The following is a 20233-nucleotide window of genomic DNA, read 5'->3' as shown; positions in this document are numbered from 1 at the left end:
GTTACCATGGGAGCCCAAATAACACGCTCACTCCATGCACACAGGCAGTGTGCAAGCTCTAACATGTTACCATGGGAGCCCAAATAACACGCTCACTCCACGCACACAGGCAGTGTGCAAGCTCTAACCTGTTACCATGGGAGCCCAAATAACACGCTCACTCCACGCACACAGGCAGTGTGCAAGCTCTAACCTGTTACCATGGGAGCCCAAATAACACGCTCACTCCACGCACCCGGTCTGAATCAGCCCTGAGAGTAGAAAAAGAGGATGAACATAGAGAGCCAATGGAGCAGCTCCCAGTGTCAAACATCCCAACAGGAACTGAGCTTGCGTCATGTAGCCTTGCGATGGCAGGTTAAGCCCTGCTCAGGATTTAAAGCATCGGGGAAAACATCTCCCTGGAGAAAAGCCTTTAGTGCATTCTCAGGTTTCAATGCAGTCATCTATGATGCAACTTCTGGCTAAATGGATCCTATTGCTCCAACGGATGATAAAACCTCTCTACATGTATCCACTGATGATTGAAATCACTTGGGTTATTTCCATTTTAACCGCACACCTTTGTGAGTCAAATCAATATTTTCACCCCATCACCTAAGCCCCAGTAAGTGATGGGAAGGTTTCTAGAACGTTCCACTCTAATCTATGATGCAGTCTCCAAAGCACCAGGCTTGGTTCATTCCTGGTAAAGTGTCTGTGGGCTAATGCCCCATGGTGAAATCTGAACTGGCATGATTCAGACTGGCTGTGCCAACCTCCCAGGTGCCACCTCCGATAGGAAGTGGACGTAACCCACAGCTTCTGGCCACGCTATCTGTCTGCTGTTCAGAGGTGTAATCTAGCTGTGGTACTCTGTAAATAATGCATGTAGGCAAGTGGTATAGTGCTCGCAAATAGCATTTGCTTTACTTTACCCAGAGCTGGGTTGTTCCATTTAGTCTGCTTGAAAAATCTAACATTGAAATCTAACAGCTGACATGTTGACAGCCTGCCTGCATTGTGGTGCAAGTCATGGAGCCTTCTCAATGCCCCAGCTGATATATTTAATAGCCTATTATCTTTACTCTTCAAAGTAGGCTTAAACTATTACCTAAGTAGCTTGCCTTACTACACTTTTTTTGTATTTCCTCTTTATATCTTGTAGATGAATGTTTATATTTCTTCCTAGTTGAACTTGTCTAACAGCAACCTAGAATTTATTTTTAGATGATGGCGAGTGCAGACTGTTGTTGGGGATGTTAATGATGTTGCCCTCTGGAGACCAAAGCCGAAGGGATATTGTCTTATCCCATTTAACTCGTCAGCTTCTGGTTCCAGTGTTTATCCTCCAATGGATGTGTGACGCCATGGAAACAGCTACAACCTAGAATTCTACAACGTCCTGGCAACCCCTCAAAATACAACATGGATTAACTTAAGATTTGTGTTCAGCACACAAAGGCCTTTTTTCCTGTTCAGGGTTGAATATTCTTACTAACAGTACTGGCCAGTAGCTGCTATGGCTAGAACCTAAACTTAAAGAGGGCATATGTTTGTGAGGGGCAGTATGAAACTCTGCCCATTTGGTTTCTCTGAGCTCCTTATCAGTCACTCATTATCCATGCTTCACCTGCTTTAACTTGGGATCACAGTCTAACTCAGAAGCAGCGGTTTTTAAACATAAGCACCACTACTGAGCACTACTGAGAGTGAAATAGGATTTATTTGTTCTCTGCAGGCTGAGTTCCTCTGCTGAGCTTTGCTGGCTAAATATGTTAAGAATGGAGCCCCACCAGGTCTAGACATAATCCCTCTTAGACAGACTCCAGACTGGTGTGTATGCCACCATACAGCAGCACTGAGGGGGGCTAGCTGGTCAGACCAGATCCAGCGGTGACCTTCACTTCCTGTACATACCCTTTCCCAAAAGTACCGAAAATGGGCTCTCTGTCGACATGGAGCATGCGTTCTCTTGACCCTGTCTAGATTATGCATTCACAAGTAGATGTTAGGTCAAAGATATAAAATGTCGATAGATATTCACTGGAGAGGATGGCTGAGGGAAGCCATCGCAAGATGTCAGGCCATCTCATATAAGTACATGCAGTATTATATAATATAGATACATATATATATATAATCTTTCACTGCACATGTAACTGTAACAAATGTCCTGTGGGCATGGATTTATAATGAAATGGGTAAATATGGAACTGTGTGCGTGTGTGTTTCACGTATTCCTCATTATTGCTGTTGGTTGCAACGGTAACCCCTGCCCTCCTGCGTTGTTTGTCCTGCAGGTGCTCACTTCTGAAATGTATCACTACTATGTGATCGAGCTGGCCTTCTACTGGTCCCTCATGTTCTCCCAATTCACTGACATCCAGAGGAAGGTGAGCAAGACTGTGTGGTTGTGTGTGTGTGTGGTTATGTGTGTGGTTGTGTGTGTGTGTGTGTGTGTGTGTGTGTGTGTGTGTGTGTGTGTGTGTGTATAATAAATACAGTTATATGTCTCGTTTGAAATGTCAGGGCCTTCGGTAGTATACCAATGAAGTGTGGAGATACATTGAGCCTCGTAAATGGTGTAAAACAGTGATTTATTTGCACGGCTAGCCCGATGCCGAAGCACCACCATTGAACAAGCTGTTGGTAGCATCGGCTAACTAGCACCAGATTTTGGAGTGCAGGGGACAAGCCGAGATGGGCTATGAGACATACGTTCACACTCGGTATCATGTTTCAACACACTTTAGGTCAATATCACACCGGAATTCTCCTTTAAGCAGAAGATGGGACTACAAATCTTCTTGGTGTTGCTTTTGTAGTCCCATCTGCTGGTTAGCCCTATTAATTTGATTTGATTTGATTACTCATTATTATGTAATGACTTCAGTTTTTCCATTGTATAACCAACCGAGGATGGGGAGGAAATGGCAGGAATTGTATTCAGTAGATGCAGTTTTGTTGTTGTCTGTTGTTTCCGAAATGGTGGGGTGAGGCACAGTAGATCGAGAGAGAGAAAAGGAACACTTCTGTGTAGAAATGGTGCCACAGCATTGCACACACACACCACACACACACACACACACACACACACACACACACACACACACACACACACACACACACACACAGTGGTTTTGGGGGATGGGTGACATACTTCAGTGAACTTCTCTGCCCTTTGGCTGAAACACCTCTGTCAATGTGTGTGTGTGCATGTGTGTGTGTGTGTGCGCGCTTGAATAGTATTTACATGCCTCTACGAAAGGCTCAGGTCACTGAATTAGCCACAAGCCCTTGTCTGTGATTGTCATGTGGTACAGGAACATTAGCGCTAATAGAATAATTGGGAGTCTTTACGAGGGAAAGGGGAGTGCACTGTTCATTATAAGTGTGTGTGTGTGGAATAGAAGGACATGGAAAGGCTTATGAATAAAAAACATTTTCAGATACATTTGTATTGCTCTGTCACTTTAGTTTGTACAGCGAGTCGTTCAGAGGCTTCCTGTGTCTGGCCTAAAGGCTTCAGGCTCTCAGGCTTCAGGCTATTTGATGCGGCTTTTCTCCTAATAGAATTACTCCACACCAAGAGCAGTGCTTGTGTAGAGTGAGGCTTAATGCTGCTCTGAATGTTTGATTCCTTGCCTACTGATATTATGGAAAACGGTCTGTTCCATTTGATATGTCGTGTGTGTGTGTGTGTGTGTGTGTGTGTGTGTGTGTGTGTGTGTGTGTGTGTGTGTGTGTGTGTGTGTGTGTGTGTGTGTGTGTGTGTGTGTGTGTGTGTGTGTGTGTGTGTGTGTGTGTGTGTGTGTGTGTGTGTGTGTGTGTGTGTGTGTGTGTGTGTGTGTGTGTGTGTGTGTGTGTGTGTGTGTGTGTGTGTGTGTGTGTGTGTGTGTGTGTGTGTGTGTGTGTGTGTGTGTGTGTGTGTGTGAGAGATTTATTGTAAGTACAGTGCCCGTGTTTATGTGAGTGGGTGTGTTTGTGTCTGTGAGAGAGAGAGAGAGGAAAGCAGAGAAGAAAGCAGAGAAGAGAAGAGTGTTGGTGGCAGCTGCTGGTGGCATATGCTTGTATATTTATCAGTCGCTGGCCACAATAGACACTCTACACTGGTGTTTTGGCCCAGTCTTCCCTAGTCTCGGCCCAATCAGGGCTCTGGCTTTAGCCAGTTAGCCAGGATGACGCGTATAAGGTGGGTGAGCTTTAGCCTGCTTGGTAACATCAGCTACCAGCTTTGGTGTCAAGACGTCTGTGTCCCATATGCTGGTTTCAGTCACACACAAGTGCGTTTGCAGTGCTACCGGTTCACCGTGCCAGAATTGACATCCTTCAGAGCTGAATATATTGGAACTGATTTGATTTATTGATTGGGTACCACTCGACATGTTCAAGTGAATTTAGCTGAATGGGCTTGGGCCACTGGTGTGAGTGAATTTACCAGGATTGAACCCTGGTTGAGGGACTGGTATGAAATAGGTGTGTGTGTGTGTGTACGCGCTGGTCTGTGTGTGTGTGTGTGCAGGTCTGACTGTATTGACCTGTGTGTGTGTGCGCACTGGTCTAAGTATATTGACACGTGTGTGTGCTGATCTGAGTATTTTGACCTGTGTGTGTTTTGGTCTGAGTGTATTGACCTGTTTGTGTGTGTTAGTCTGAGTGTATTGACCTATGTGTGTGTGTTGGTCTGAGTGTATTGACCTGTGTGTGTGTGTTGGGCTCGCCTGCAGGACTTCCTCATCATGTTTGTGCACCACCTGGCCACCATCTCCCTCATCAGCTTCTCCTACGTCACCAACATGGTGCGGGTAGGCAGCCTGACCATGGCGATACACGACTCCTCCGACTTCCTGTTAGAGGTGAGCGTACACACACACACACACACACACACACCTGGGGTTGGCTGGGACTAGGGCCTCTGACTTCCTGCTGTCGGTGAGAACACACTGTATAAGCTCACACATGTGCACACACATACAGTGGGGGAAAAAAGTATTGAATGCATCAACATTGTTTTCAGTAAGTATATTTCCATTGAGGCTATTCACATGAAACGTTCACCAGACATTAGTATTAAAGCTGCAGTTGGCAAGATTTTTTTGATCATATTCACTGAAACCGACACTATGCTCCGACAGAACAACATAAATCAGCCGGTTTTAGAAAAAAAAATGCACTTCTACCTCCACCTAGAGCCTGTTATTTTTTTTTGCAAAGATCCACAGCTCCCAGTTCTTCTGGTCCAATCAGAGCAGGGCTGTGTGAGATCTGACTGTCAATCACAGTCCTAGTGCAGTCTGGTGCGCACTGACGAGCAGTCCCCTTAATCTGTCAGACTTGCCAACTGCAGCTTTAACTTAGGAAATCCATACATGTAAAGAAATCCAAACATTAAAGTCCATAAATAATATTATGTGTAATAAAGTCGAATGACACAGGAAAACGCGCCAACTGAAACTTCTTAAAGCAACACCAAAGAGTTTTTTTGTACCTTAAAATAATGTTTCCAAAATCGTTTCAGTGGTTCATCAATCCGTAACAGGGTGAATGGCACTTCTGCATTCGCTTTGCGGCCCTCTATCGGCTATAACCGCACCATGTAAGTTTGCCAGATCGGGTAGCGGATCTGTAGTTCGGAATGAGACATAAGAAACTACAAATTTTACTTGCTTCTGATGTCACAATACACCATACTTTTCATAAAATCATGCAACATACTATACCTTGCCTTTGGACATCGTTATTTGCAAAGCCAGTGCTGGATAAACAAATAGCGTGCGTGCGACAGAGGAAAAATGCTTTGGTGTTGCTTTAAATACTTTGTGGAAAAGCCTTTGTCTATAATGACCGCTTCAAGACATTTTCCTGTACGAAGAAACTGTGTTTAGGTCAGATTTTGGTCCATTCAAACAGAGACTTTAAATCTTGAAGATTCCAGGGTGGGGTGTTCTTTCTCCAACACCAATTGAGGATTTCCGTTGCTGTATGCTTTGGATCGTTGTCCAGTACAATGTGCGGTTATGTTGTTCAGATATATGGCTCGACCACTTACACATCCGCAGAACATGCAGACTTACACAGGTCTGAAAGCAGCTCATGATGCGTCCACCTCTATAGGAATAGAACTTACCCCATGTAAACAGACAGCACACATTTTTCAGTTGGAATAGTTTAATCCATGTAAACCCACCTAATGCTGGTATATTATTTGTAGGGTAATGCACAGTGCCATTTCTCTTCCAAACATGGTGTGTAGTATGACTGCCAAAAAGTTCAGTTTTGCTCTCGTCTGACCAGACTACATTCTCTCAGTATTTCATAGGCTTGTCCAAGTGTTTTGTAGCAAACTTTAAACAAGCTTCAACAAGCTTTGTGTTTTCCTTTAGTGATGCTACACTAATGATGCCTTCCGGGGTGAGTGCTCATTAGAGGCCATGGTGGTGGAGTGCATTGCCTATGGTTTTCACTGTAACGATTGTACCTTCTACCTCTAAGTCTTCTTAGTCTTTCTTGAGCTTTCTCTGAGTGGTTCTTGGGGCGGGGGGGGGGGGGGGGGGTGCTGCTGTCTTGGACGCTGTAACAATGCAAACTTCTCCCTTGGGAAACAATTAAAGGATTATCTTATCTTATCTTATGGTTCCAGACTATCTCCCTGAAAGGTCTAGGTAGCCTTTCCTAACCTTGATGTACTGCTTTTTCTTAGCGTGTTCAATACTTTTTTCCTGTGTCATCCTACTTTATTACACAACTTTACTTGGACTTTGATGTTTGGATTTCTTTATATGTGTGGATTTCCTGAGTTAATACTAATGGCTGGTGAAAAGTTCATGTGAATAGTCTCATTGGAAATATACTTAGTGGAAAAAAACTGAAAAAAATTTTACATTCTTACATTCAATCAAAGAATTATACTCCATTGAGATCACTCAAGATGAGCAGCTACTCATGTTTGCCTGAGATGCTGTTGTTAAGAGGCAAGATGTGATTATGAACTGTTTTAGAGATGTGGTCTTTATCTGTGTGTGTGAATTGTGTGTGTGACAGGCTGCCAAACTGGCCAACTATGCCAAATATCAGCGGATTTGTGACTTCCTGTTTGTGGTGTTTGCAATATGCTTTTTCGGAACAAGACTCGTCATCTACCCACTCTGGTTAGTATATCTGTAGGGGATGTCTGGGAATACATGCGTGTCTACATCTGTGGTTTCTCTGTGTGCCTGTGTGTGTCCCTGTGCGTGTGCGTGTGTCCCTGTGTGTGCATGTGTGTGTGTGTGTGTGTGTGTGTGTTTAGAATCCTGGAGATGAATGAGTGAGACTGACTGTCAGCTAATGCTGTAACCTGAGTGCCTATATTCAGTGTCGGGGAGCTGCTGAAGAGATGATGCTGTTACAGGCGCTTGAAATCCATACTGTGTGTGTGTGTGTGTGTGTGTGTGTGGTATTTTTTAACCAGATAGATTACAATGACATGAGTTCACTATGCACCTCCGCACATAGGAAACATGTGTGGAGTTTTACTAGACACAGATATGGCTTAATAGCCCAAGAAATGCAGCACAGACCCCCAAATATCCTCATTGTGTCGCACACAATCATACAAACACTCCCTTAGACTTAATTTAGGGGCATTATAGGCAATGCTGCATTGTCATGTGGCTGAGATGTTCTACGTTACTCCATGTGGTTAAGTTGAGAGTATGAAGGCAAAGCAAGATTTATGTATAAAACACAATTTACACACTCTGGTTGTACTTTAAAAATGAGAAGGAATAATAGTTCCTATATTATTAATCTGAATTAAAACTGAACTGAATTTAAATACATCAGTTTGAAAAAACACAAGGAAAGAGTGTGACTTAACACTGTTCTGAATGTTTGACTCCTTGTTAACTAAGATCATGTTCCATTAAATATGTGTGCGTGTGTGAATGTGTGAGTGCATAACTGACATGGTTTGCTCTTCCTGCTCGTGTGCAGGAGCATCAAGTCGACGGTGTTTGAGAGCTGGGAGATCATCGGGCCGTACGTGTGTGTGTGTGTGTGTGTGTGTGTGTGTGTGTGTGTGTGTGTGTGTGTGTGTGTGTGTGTGTGTGTGTGTGTGTGTGTGTGTGAGTGTGAGTGCATAACTGACATGGTTTGCTCTTCCTGCTTGTGTGTAGGAGCATTAAGTCGACGGTGTTTGAGAGCTGGGAGATCATCGGGCCGTACCCGTCCTGGTGGCTCTTCTGCTCCCTGCTGATGGTGCTGCAGGTGCTGCATGTCATCTGGTCGTACCTGATCGCCCGCATCGCCCTCAAAGCCATCATGCGTGGCAAGGTGGGTGTGCCTGTGTCCACTCACCTTTTGTTGGAGATGCCACCAGTTTCGGTTCCTGTGTCGTGTGTAATAGATACATGCTTTACTGCCACACAACAATGCTGGTGGTGATTGTTGTTACAGAGAGAGGGAGCTCAATCTAGTGCAGGAGAAACATTTTTTACATTTTTTCCAGATCAATATTGTAGTGTTCAGGAGTCTGGAATTGTGAAATACTGTTTTCCAGAAAGTATAGACATTTTGAAAAAGTATAGAAATCTGAAAGTTTGGGTCATCGTGATACTCTTTGTAAGCCCCCAGTTTATGAGGGAGGGATTCGGACCAGTGTGTTGGGTTTCTGTGTAAAGGTCTGAAGGTTTGGGCCACAGCATAACTTTACCTTTAGACAACGGATTCATGACATTTTAGTTGAGGCCAACTCACATTTTAAGCAATGTGTGCTCAGTTTTCACATATTGGGATATAAGGATGTTAAACTGCATTTGAGATAATCCTTAGACTGCTAGTATCTGTAGGCTGTGCTGTGCCCACTCGAGTCCTACCAACCCACTTATTCTCTACCATAATTTTCCCTCTTTTCTCTCTCTGTCTCTTTTTTTTTCTCTCCTTTCAACAGAAAGGCCTCATGCCTGCCCTTTCCTCCTTGGTGGACAGAAGATCCTGTCTCTGTCTGTCCCCCCTCTCTCTCTGCCGTCCTCTGTTCCTGTCTGTCCGCAGCCTCCGTGCTCACTGGACCTGTGCAACTGTCACTCACACTTCCCTTCCTCGCTCTCCCCTTTTTCTCTGACCTCTCATCTCAACTGCAAGCAGTTCTGAATTCTCAAGGCACTTTGGATGAGACATAGAAGCCTGTAGAAGTGTGAGATGCATAAAGACCAGATTGGACCATTCAAACCATAGCAAAACCAGCTACGTATCATAAAGCTGAAGTTGAATTAATCTCCACTCTGTGCATGTGTAGGCCATTTTAGCAGCGTTCACTTGCTTCCATTACACAGATAATAATAGTACATATTTATAATCTCTAATGCCAGTCCCTAAGCAAGTCATGGGACTCACTGACCTTTGTTACATAATTCTTGACCGATTGCGCTCTTGTGTCTCTGACTCCTCCTTGTGGCCATGTGGGTGTAGTGTGGTTTGTTATTCAGCTCTTTCTGCCAGGAAATGTGATTAACAGGTTGTTGCATCACAGTTATTCTGTTCTATCATGGAATGCTGGTTAGAATGCATACTTGTTCAGTGAGAATGTGAAGATGTCTCAGAGGATGCTTAACAAATCGTGCGTCATTTTAAGATGTGTCAGTAAGTCATAGAAGACACGCATTATGTTTTTCTTATGTTAGTGGCTCAAGCTTCTCAACCAAAGTGTTTTCCCTCACTCTGCTGACTTTGTGACCTTCTCCCGTCAGGTTGCGAAGGACGTGCGCAGCGACATCGAGAGCAGCTCTGATGATGAGACGAGCTCCGCCCGGCGTAACACCTCATCGCCTAAGAGCGAGAACGGCACCAATGGCCACTTGACCGGCACTAAAGCTTGGGCCCAAAACCACAACAGCTAGTGACCGTGATGACCATCACCATCACCACCACCAGGGGTGGACGGGGCTTCCCCTCTCCTCATGAATTCTGCCTGCTCAGTGACTACTCCTCCCTGGCTCGTGCCCATCCCTCCCTCCCCTCCTCCCCTTCCTGACCAACTGTCCTGCTGTGGACTCTCGCACCTGTGTCTGACCACTCTCTTCTCCTCTACTCACAGACTGGCGCTGAAGGACCGCTAACACAGGCATGGGTATATGGACATTAAAGAGATGTATGTGTGTGTACTTTGTGCATACCAAAAAAAAAGAAAACACAGAACTAGGGAGGGATGAAGGTTGAATGAAAAGGAGATGAAAAGAGATTAAAACCAGATTTTTCGCATTCTGACGTTACAGGCGTAAACTGTGTTCTACTTCTCACTGCTTCTATGCCTTCACGTTTTACTGAAGGCCAGGAGAAATACAATATCTACTTCCAGTTTTACTGTTTGGCTGTACTTGACATGTTTTTTTTTAGTTTTTTTTTTAATATGAATATTTCATGGTTCTATTTCTGTTTGAGTTTCTCTGGTCTATTCAGCTTTTGTTTTACTGAATTTTTATGTAGAGATAAAATATGTTAACATTAAAATGACATTGATTACCTGCACAGTGTGAAACAAAAGTATTAATGTTTGTCAGTTGGTTTACTTGGGCTCAGCCTTCCTGCTTAGGGGAGATCCACACCCAAAATCCAGTGGTTCTAGAAAATGTGACTTACATAAATATGACCTAAAATACAATAAGCGCTCATCAAAATGTATGAGTGTGAAAAAGGTGTAAATCCCTTTAATAGCAATCATTAATTTTAGACATTTCCACATGTTGATGATCAGAACCGCCCTGTATCATGTTTACAAACAGAGGAATTTCAACTTGTTGACCTCGCTGCGCTTTCTTTACATCACCTCCCTCTGTTGAACTAAACTTAAGTCCAGATATTTCTAGGGAATATTTCTGGATTAGTTTTGTGACATGGATTTAGATGAAGGCCCAGAGTAACCAACCAATGACTTACAGGAGACATGGAACCATGTTTAATATATTCCACAATCACTCAAAATTATGAATAGCATCCAATCACAGCCTGGCCTAAAACAAGGGTCACATCTTAGGATGCAATAAAGAAAGACGAGTCTTGAGGTGAGTTCTTCCTCCCTTAGGCCACAACATATCTACAACATAGCAACATGATTGCGATGACCATGCGTAGAAATATAGAGTTCACTCTCCTGGAATGACATTTGACGTGGGAATGTCCGTCAGTCCTTTAACTCTGGCTCTGTCTGATCCTGCGCCGCGGCTTCAATTTGTTTCTGTTTCTCCCAAAAGCGCTGTGCTCGCACTGTGCACAGGTATCCTCCGTATAATGTTAACAGCATCATGGAGCCGGAGAACACCCTGTATCCTGCATCTGCGATGCGTTTTGCTGATAGCATGGTGAATGCCTGAGAGGAGATAAATTCACACGTTTTGAAGAGTCAAGTCCATTCTTTCTCCTACAGTCAAGTTTACTTGACATGCACATCCTAAACGTTATCGTGATGTTATGTCCAATTTCTTGTTAGTCACAAGATCTTTTAAAACAAAACGTTAACGTTACATGTTGCTGTCTGCTTGCCATTTCAGTGGACTGAGCTGGCCAAGGTTTCAGTATAAAATAGGCAATGACTAACGTTATCAAGTTATCGGGCTATCGAAGAATCTCACGAGTTCTCATGGCTGGAATAAATCATTCACGTCGACTTCCCAACTCTTAACACTTGCTGTCACTGAGACATCATGCTAGCAGGATAGAACTTGCTAAGAATATCTTGTTAGCAAACGTCAAGCACCGTCCCTTTCCCTGATTGTAGTTGTAGTATAACTTCAGTAATTGTTCGCCAATTTAATTAAGTTAATTAATTAGTTAACATGTTTTACCTTTCTAAAGACAACGTCGATATAGAGATCTGCAGCCCTCTCAATGTCAGCGTTGGTGTGATGTTTTGTAAAGTCTGACTACCGCATCTGCGCGATAGAAAGATCTGCGCACCATGTACGTGCCTCGCAAAGGGACAAAAAGATAAGCGTTGGTTCGTTTCTGAAATGAGAAACTCGTGTCGTTTTGTTCATAAAGGAAAAGACAAAACTCGTATCGTTTTTTAAGAAAAAACAGAAAAGTCCAACTCAGTAGACATAATCTCCATTACAACTGACTAATTTTATATTTTCTCTTTATGAGTGTGTAGGACCCTTTTCTTGTGAAAGTCAGCCGTCCATACGGGCTTATTTCAGCGGTGGACAGAAATGGAGACCCATGCGTGTTGTCAAGTGAAAGATGTCTCGTCTGAAAATGAAGATCCTGGAGCTGCACCTTATGGGAACTTTATGAACTATTACACGTTTAACCCACCAGAAAACCGACTGAGCCTAATACCCCCTAACCTGCTCCAGGATCTCGGATATAGTGCCAGTGAAACAGTTGTGATACTGGACGTAGGATGCAACTCAGGAGTGAGTACCTTCACGTTAGTTTAGCTGCTACGCTTTATGGACATCTGGTGAAGAAACAATGACACTTGATGACTAGGCATATAGATTTAGGGTTGTGTGGTAATAGCCAAAACATAAGTGGAACATAGTCAATCAATCAATCAATCAGATTTATTTATATAGCACATTTACAGTTTTTTTCAATCGCTAACAAGTGCTTACCCATACTTCAGATACTTTTTCTAAACTCTTAACACTGACGCACACCTACAAAACACAATTGGCCAAATGGATAATTTTCTTCTCAAACACATTTTGTTTAATATATTACTAACACATCTTTCTCTGCACACACTAACTTTACCAAAACACTGGAAATCTGACTCAAAATGAAATTATTCTGTCAAAGAATAACACTTGTTTTCACTTCACAAGGTACATGCAGTCAATCAAAGTAGCACAAATCTCTCACTGGGCCTGCTCTTATGGGCCCCTTGCTCTTACTCTTCCTCGTCCAGACATTACAGTGTTTGTCTTTTTCTGTTTCGGTTTCGAAAAACATCACTCCTCAAAGTCCTCCTTTTACTGTATAAGTGTCAATGTAATAGAAAAAAATAACCCATGCCACTGAGTGTAAGCCAGACTGGAATCAGCTGTGGTTGGCCCAATTTACCCAACATAAATCAGTTGTGTGTCAATTATTCAATTGTTTGTTTATTATCAGCTGAGATATATTGTTTTTGAACTGATATCATTGCAGAAGCAGAGGTTTTTATACTGTATCTAAGGTTTGGTGTTAACATTCGTAAATACTGCAAAAATAATCCATAAGTTTGTTGGGAGGTATAGCTTGTCTGTTAAGAAAATGTAAGCATTGTGGAAATGTGTTCACTGACTGCATATCGTGTGAAAACGACATGAAATGTGTGAATGGTATGGCCACAAAAGACAGATGTTGTGCTAATTGTATTTAGAGTTTTGAAAATGTGACAACTGGTTGGAAAAACGCTTGTTAGGGACTGAAAAAAACTGTAAACATGACTTGCATCAACCAACGTGCTTTACAGAGACCGGTGGGAAGCTAACATATAACAAATAAAACAGAGGCAGACCATACAAAAACACATCATAAAGCAGACCATACAAATACACGATAGAGACAACAGTACAAGCAGGGCTCCGGTCAAGATAAATCGGGAAACGCTAGAGAGAAAAGGTATGTTTTGAGCTGGCATTTAAAAGAGTCAACTGAAGGGGCAAATCTGATGGAGGTATATATATATATATATATATATATATATAGAGAGAGAGAGAGAGAGATACACACACACACACACACACACACATTATTGATCACCAGGGGAAATTCAAGAACGGAGGTTGGATTCGGAGGTAGGGATGCTGTTCCAGTTTGGGGGCACGGTAGCCCCTGTGCTTGAGATTGGCCTTCAGCTCTGTCAGTAACCGCTGCGTGGGCGATCTAAGGGACCTAACATTAGAGTAGGGGGAGAGGAGGTGTGAGATGGGGGGGGGGGGCTTTTCCATTAATGGCTTTGAAAGTAAAAAGAAGGACTTTAAAATCAATTCTGTAACGGACCGGAAGCCAGTGGAGGGAGGCTAGGACTGGGGTGATGTGGTCTCGTTTCCTTGTGCCTGTTAACAGTCTAGTGGCTGCGTTTAGGACTAGCTGCAGGCTCTTGTGCCTGTTAACAGTCTAGTGGCTGCGTTTAGGACTAGCTGCAGGCTCTTGTGCCTGTTAACAGTCTAGTGGCTGCGTTTAGGACTAGCTGCAGGATTGGATATTGTTTGTTATGCTGTTGTTATCAAGAAATAGTAGCGGGTAATTCTACGTCATTGTTAGGAAGGACTTCAGAAAAAACTACATTGCCTAAATCAAGGGTGCCCAAATTCTTTCATGTCAAGCTTGGAGGTCAAGGGCCAAAAATGACTCTGGGTGGAGGGTCGCGGGCCAAATCTAAATGTTCATGCCGTGGACTATTACATTGAAATGTATTGCATATTTGTGCAAAATTAACATTCTATAAAAAGAACATTAAGTTGTAGGCTATGCTACTTGTTGCTTTCTTTTACTGTCGGTTGCTGGTTATCAGCACACAATGTTAGGCTAATTGACTAAATCAAGACTTCAAGGCCATCATGGATATAAAACGTTTTTGTAAACAACGAAAAAACAGAAAGGATGCAGCAAAGCTAGAGTTATTTCAGATGGGCAAGAACAAGGTAGGCAAAATTGGTGTGTTTGAACAAGGTATAGTAAGTATAAGTATAAGTATATACTCTTTTGATCCCGTGAGGGTCATTTATCCCAATCCATGAACTAGTGAAACACACTCTACACAGTGAGGTGAAGCACACACTAATCCCGGCACAGTGAGCTGCCTGCAACAACAGCGGCGCTCGGGGAGCAGTGAGGGGTTAGGTGCCTTGCTCAAGGGCACTTCAGCCGTGCCTACTGGTCAGGGTTCGAACTGGCAACCCTCCGGCTACAAGCCGAAGCACTAACCAGTAGGCCACAGCTGCCCCCAGGTGTCAAAACGTTAGCATTACAGCTGAATTATACTGAATGAATCTTTCTAATGTATAAGTATAAGTATATAAGAATCTTTCTAATGTATAAGTATATATACTTTTTTGATCCCGTGAGGGAAATTTGGTCTCTGCATTTAACCCAATCGGTGAATTAGTGAAACAAACAGCACACAGTGAACACACAGTGAGGTGAAGCACACACTAATCCCGGCGCAGTGAGCTGCCTGCTACAACGGCGCAGTGAGGGGTTAGGTGCCTTGCTCAAGGGCACTTCAGCCGCGGCCCACTGGTTGGGGCTCGAACCGGCAACCCTCCGGTTACAAGTCCAGAGTGCTAACCAGTGGGCCACGGCTGCCCCAAATGTTAAAGCTCACACACCGTTTAAAGCCATACACAATGGTAAACTAGAACAAAACTAGATAGGTGTGCATACCATAGCATTCATTCCTGCAGACGCCCCTGACTCGCTTCTCCTCAGCCTTCCTCACCCTTGTCATCATCACGACTATGGATCTGCGCTGACAGAAGCGCCCCCTTCCGCCCCATATAAAACAATGTTAAACTGTGGCCAGATAGTGAACTGCAACCAGTTTTTGAGTCGATAGAACTTTGAGACAATGAAATTCTGACCAGAGCGCGGGCCACAAAAAAAAAAACAGGACCCAAATTGGGCAGCCCTGGCCTAAATAGTAAATGCTACGGAACCCCAGAGGTGTCATTGCAAGATTTGTGTGCTCATGTTCCTAAATTGTGGGCTCGTTAACTGAATTGTGTGTTAATTGTACTAAAACAAGTGCAAGATTTACTAAATTGTGCACACAATAATCTTGTAAAATGAGAACAAAATTTAGAAAAATGAGCACATTATTTAGTAAAACGCACACACATTCTCCCGATATACAAATAAAGCCTTTCAGTGACATTTCTTGAGCGCCGTAAAATATGACGTTCCATATGTGCCAGAAATATTTATTTTGTCGACTGCTTATGTCCTGAAGATATGACCTAACATTTGTCTATGCAACAGACGTGACAAAATGTTCAAGTATATGTCACTGCTCAAAACGGATCATCTGTGTCAAGTCAAGTTTTAATTCCACCTCATTTGGGACCCCATAAACTGTTGATCTGTATGACGTTCCACTCATGGAAGTAAAATGCATCTCTCTTCTCAATATTTTTTCTGAACATGTCAAGTTCACTGCTTTGAACGTTGTCTATGTGTATCTGCAGGACTTAAGTGTGGCGTTATACAAGCATCTTCAGCAGGAGAGCGCATCAGCAGGGCCTGGAACAGAGGGAAGGCTTCACCTGCTTGGCTTTGACCTGGATGAGACGCTGATAGAGCGGGCTCAAAGCACCAACCCTTTCCCTGGAAACATCTCCTTCATTCCCCTGGACATCACGCAGGACGAGGCCAGCCGCACTCAGCTGGACGCCTACCTGCGGACATTCGGCCGCCGCACATTCCACCTGATCGCGTGTCTGGCGGTTACCATGTGGGTGCACCTCAACCATGGAGACACAGGGCTGCTGGGATTTCTATCACGTCTGGCCGCGGTCAGCGACCACCTGCTGCTGGAGGCGCAGCCGTGGAAGTGCTACCGCTCCGCCGCCCGCAGACTGCGTAAGCTGGGCCGTGCCGACTTCGAGCACTTCAAGACGTTGGAGATCCGCGGGGACATGGCGGAGAACGCACGGGAACACCTGGAGAGGAACTGTGGCATGGAGCTGGTGCAGAGCTTTGGGAGCACTAGCTGGGATCGAAAGCTGCTTCTCTTCAGAAAACGCACAGAGGAAAAACAAGAGCTTATGACAGGACAAGAAGAATGTCTCAGCGAAGACATCATTATTAGCTCATTAACAGATTTAACAATTTAGATATATTTACAGTGCATACATATGTTTTTTTACATGACCTATGGAATTGGTTTAGCTCCATTTAGTAAAAATGTAATTTAACAAACTAACCACAAGGTGGCAGTATGATGTAAGTATCAATAGCCATATACGGCTCTGGGGTGTGTTTGCCAAAACAATAGTTGCTAACCTGTTAGGAACTTAGTTGGTTGGAAATGGGAATTTGCATTGCAACCAACAAAGTTGCTAACTTAATTAGCAACTATGGTTTTGGGAAACACACCCCTGCAGAGGCTCTGTCAATATGAAGAACCATAAATAAAGGTGTCCTTTATACAGTGTATATGGTCCTGTCCTGTCAAAATACCTTGTTTTAAATCACAAGGGACTGAAAACTAAGAAAAAATTGACATTTTTTGTAAGAATGTCTTGATTTAATGAACACTAATTATTAGTTGGAATAAGAGGTTCATTATTATTATTATTTTTTTTGTTGGTATCACTGGAGAGTGGAAAGTTCTTTGCCATCTTAGTTTCTGACATTATTAAGGCATTACTAAGAACTATCCAAATTCAATCTGAAGACCGTGAAGTCTTCCAGTGAGAAATACCATTGAAGAAGGAAAGGAAAGTACAGTAACAGATCACAATTTAGATTGATAGATAAATAACCATCACACAGAACTGGCAGAAATTGGTCTAATTTGGGATTACATGAAGAAACAGACAGAAATAATTTAGACTGGTAAATCCACAGAAGAACTGTGGCAAGTTCACAGTTCACATCAAATATTGATTTGAATCTTAGTTTTTTATTGTTTTAATGCACTGTGTATAAACTATTGATTTGTCTATCTGACTATTGAAGTCTCTGTTTTAAAAGCATCCTCACATTACAGCATTTTCTCACAAATTTCTCATAACCTTTGCATGGTACTATACTAATTGTGGCAAGGTGTCAAGAAAAAGCTTAGTTTACATTTTATGCACAGACCCAGGCACTGCTATACTGTTTGTCACTATCTGTGTCTATTACTGTCATGCTTTTTTTTTAAATCTAGATACATTAATATATCAAATTAAATTAACAGTAGTCAGTGAGCTTGAAATGTCTTCTTTGTTAGTGTCTTTGTTTTATATTATTGTTTATTTATCTGATCTTTAATCAGTAATTTTTTAAACGTCTTTCTGTGTGAGCTATCAAGCCCTGCTCCGCAGCACTTTCATTCACACACACACACACACACACACACACACACACACACACACACACACACACACACAGGAGTAGGATCTGTGCCAGGGGAAATCAGATGCTGGCTCCTTCCCACCACACCCTGCGTGGCAACACATCGCTCCCCTCTTCCTGATCTCTGAGATTACTCCCAGAAGATATGGGATAGCACAGACAAAGCCTCCACACACAGGTGACGCAGACAGGCATGTCTTGGGTTTCTTCAGCTCCTTCAATCCTGTGGGCCAAAACAGGATGTGGGGATAATGCAGGTCGCTGGAGGAGATTGGTAAAGTATTAGCCCATGTGTTTTAGCTTTGGAATTATGAAGCATGAAAAGGGGAGGATTTGGGGAGTAATTGTGGGACTTAACATACTGGACCTTAAATATGACACTTTGATACTTTTGATTAAACCTTTAAAATATTGATATATAACCTTTAAAATATAGATATATTGATATTTTTACTCTCCTTCCAGTGCTGTGTTGAGTTTGCATCCGAAGAGATTTGGTGAACAGGGCTCTTTTGCTTTGTCCAACACTGAGGGAACATTCTAGAACAGTGGTCCCCAAACTACAGCCCGCCACCTCATTTTGAGTGGCCCCCCAAAACATGTCCGTGGTATATAGCATCTGGCCTGCATGGGAGTATGACATCGTCAAACTATAACCTCCGTAATTTCCCCCATTCATTCTCTATGGCGAGTCTTAACAGTACACGTGATACTCTTTTTGTCCACTGGTGGTTGTTTTGGCCTTGTTTCGCGTTTGCCATCGAAAACGGAATGAAATGTAGGGCTACCTGCAAACAATGTAAGAGGCCTATGCTGACTGCATCAGTGCTCAAAGTATTCTAAAAGTGTATCAATTAATTGTTAATAACTAACTAACTTCTATTCAAGTCATATTTCTGGGACTTTCTGGGATAATTATTTAAGGGCATGAAAATGCACTCTACTGTTATCCGATTTCTTCTTATTACAGTGTAGGCTGTTCTTCCTAGGCAACTTCAACAACTTCTTCTTCCGCTTACCACTTTTTCCGTACGCAATTTCTCTTGAACAGTTTAACTTAGAAACTTCGTTCAAACTTTGTAACGTCTTCAAACGGACCAAGCTGCTATGTCTTTTCAACTTTTATACTTTTATACTTTTTAAACTATTAAAGAAAAACTTTTTAAAAATCCCCATAGACTTAACATTGCCAATTGTGACATCATAATACGGCTGTTAAGCAATTAGAATCCTATGGCAGGTGTTCAGGCCACCTGCAGCCTCAGGCTTTAAAGGTCCAGTATGTAGGAAATAATGGAAAATAAACTGTAACCATTCCAAAAATGATCACCATATGTTTTCAGAGAGTGAGGAAACACGATGAATTGAAGTAATGGCTTATTTGACAACATTACTCTTACCCGTGAAACCCCGTAAAACCCATGAAAAAAAATCAGTTACGGGGCGGAATCTCTTGGAATTTTCGTTTATGGTTTGAACGATTAATTCTAGCCCTTTCATGCGCAATGTCCACATCTGTGGACAGTAACTTTAACTCTGATTTCTATTTGTTTATCATGTTGATATACTCCAATCCACTTGAGGGCAGTTTTAATAGATCCATTGCAATATATTAACAATATGTATCACCTTATATTTGGAATATTGACTGCTTGATGACATCATCAATTCAACATGGCTGATGGTAATGGCCATCTGCTGAATGCTCCAGGCATATCTTTAAAAAGTTTCTACTCAAGAAGGCAAAACCAGGTAAAAAAAATATTATGGTGTACAGGAGAGTGTGTTGAACAACTCTATGAGGTTAGAAATGAAATTTGATGTAAAATATAGTTTGTAGACGCTAAAAAACAACTGTCCACGTATGTGGACGTCGCGCAACAGAGGAGTTAAATGACCAAAAATCTGATTTTGTAACTAGGAAGTTTTTTTATTTGTATTGTTCAAATATGAATTTAACTACTTTAAATTACAAAGAAACAAACATTTGGTAAACATAAATAATGACCTAACTACATATTATACATTATGTGAACTGCCTATTTATGACAACATTACAGAAATATATAGAGACCAATGAATGGTGTGCATGTTTTGCAAAGAGTAATATATTAAGACATTAGGTGGTGACGAAGTGGTGTACACACACACACATACAATACACACACACACATTAAATACACACACACACACACACACACACTCATTACACACACACACACAC

The 20233-nt window shown here is 42.5% G+C and overlaps 3 protein-coding genes across 3 annotated transcripts in view; 2 read left to right on the top strand and 1 right to left on the bottom strand.

Moving 5' to 3' along the window:
• Positions 1-10500, top strand: part of cers5 (ceramide synthase 5) — a 29701-nt gene extending 19201 nt beyond the window's left edge. Inside the window, exons 6-10 of the mRNA XM_076269347.1 lie at positions 2283-2375; positions 4710-4838; positions 7024-7130; positions 8139-8295; positions 9708-10500. Coding sequence (XP_076125462.1) covers positions 2283-2375; positions 4710-4838; positions 7024-7130; positions 8139-8295; positions 9708-9857 — 636 coding nt within the window. The 3' untranslated portion in view covers positions 9858-10500. The remainder of the gene's footprint in view (positions 1-2282; positions 2376-4709; positions 4839-7023; positions 7131-8138; positions 8296-9707) is intronic.
• Positions 10501-10889: 389 nt separating this feature from the next.
• Positions 10890-11906, bottom strand: cox14 (cytochrome c oxidase assembly factor COX14). Its single transcript, XM_076267674.1, has 2 exons — positions 11799-11906; positions 10890-11323 (listed from the first exon to the last, which is right to left on the bottom strand). Exon 2 carries the CDS (start codon positions 11312-11314, stop codon positions 11138-11140), a length of 177 nt encoding a protein of 58 aa, XP_076123789.1. The 5' UTR covers positions 11315-11323; positions 11799-11906; the 3' UTR covers positions 10890-11137.
• Positions 11907-11960: 54 nt separating this feature from the next.
• Positions 11961-17612, top strand: bcdin3d (BCDIN3 domain containing). Its single transcript, XM_076267908.1, has 2 exons — positions 11961-12371; positions 16134-17612. The coding sequence occupies exons 1-2, from the start codon at positions 12165-12167 to the stop codon at positions 16779-16781; spliced, it is 855 nt and encodes a 284-aa protein (XP_076124023.1). The 5' UTR covers positions 11961-12164; the 3' UTR covers positions 16782-17612.
• The last annotated feature ends 2621 nt before the right edge of the window (positions 17613-20233 follow it).

The sequence above is a fragment of the Alosa pseudoharengus genome, unplaced genomic scaffold (genome assembly GCF_046254945.1).
Source record: "Alosa pseudoharengus isolate Yale_2024_CS ecotype anadromous, Long Island Sound unplaced genomic scaffold, YU_APseudo_1.1 YU_APseudo_1.1_scf_5, whole genome shotgun sequence".
Lineage (NCBI taxonomy): Eukaryota > Metazoa > Chordata > Actinopteri > Clupeiformes > Clupeidae > Alosa > Alosa pseudoharengus.
The sequence above is the reverse complement of the archived record's forward strand: the minus strand, read 5'-3'. Positions and strand labels throughout refer to the sequence as shown.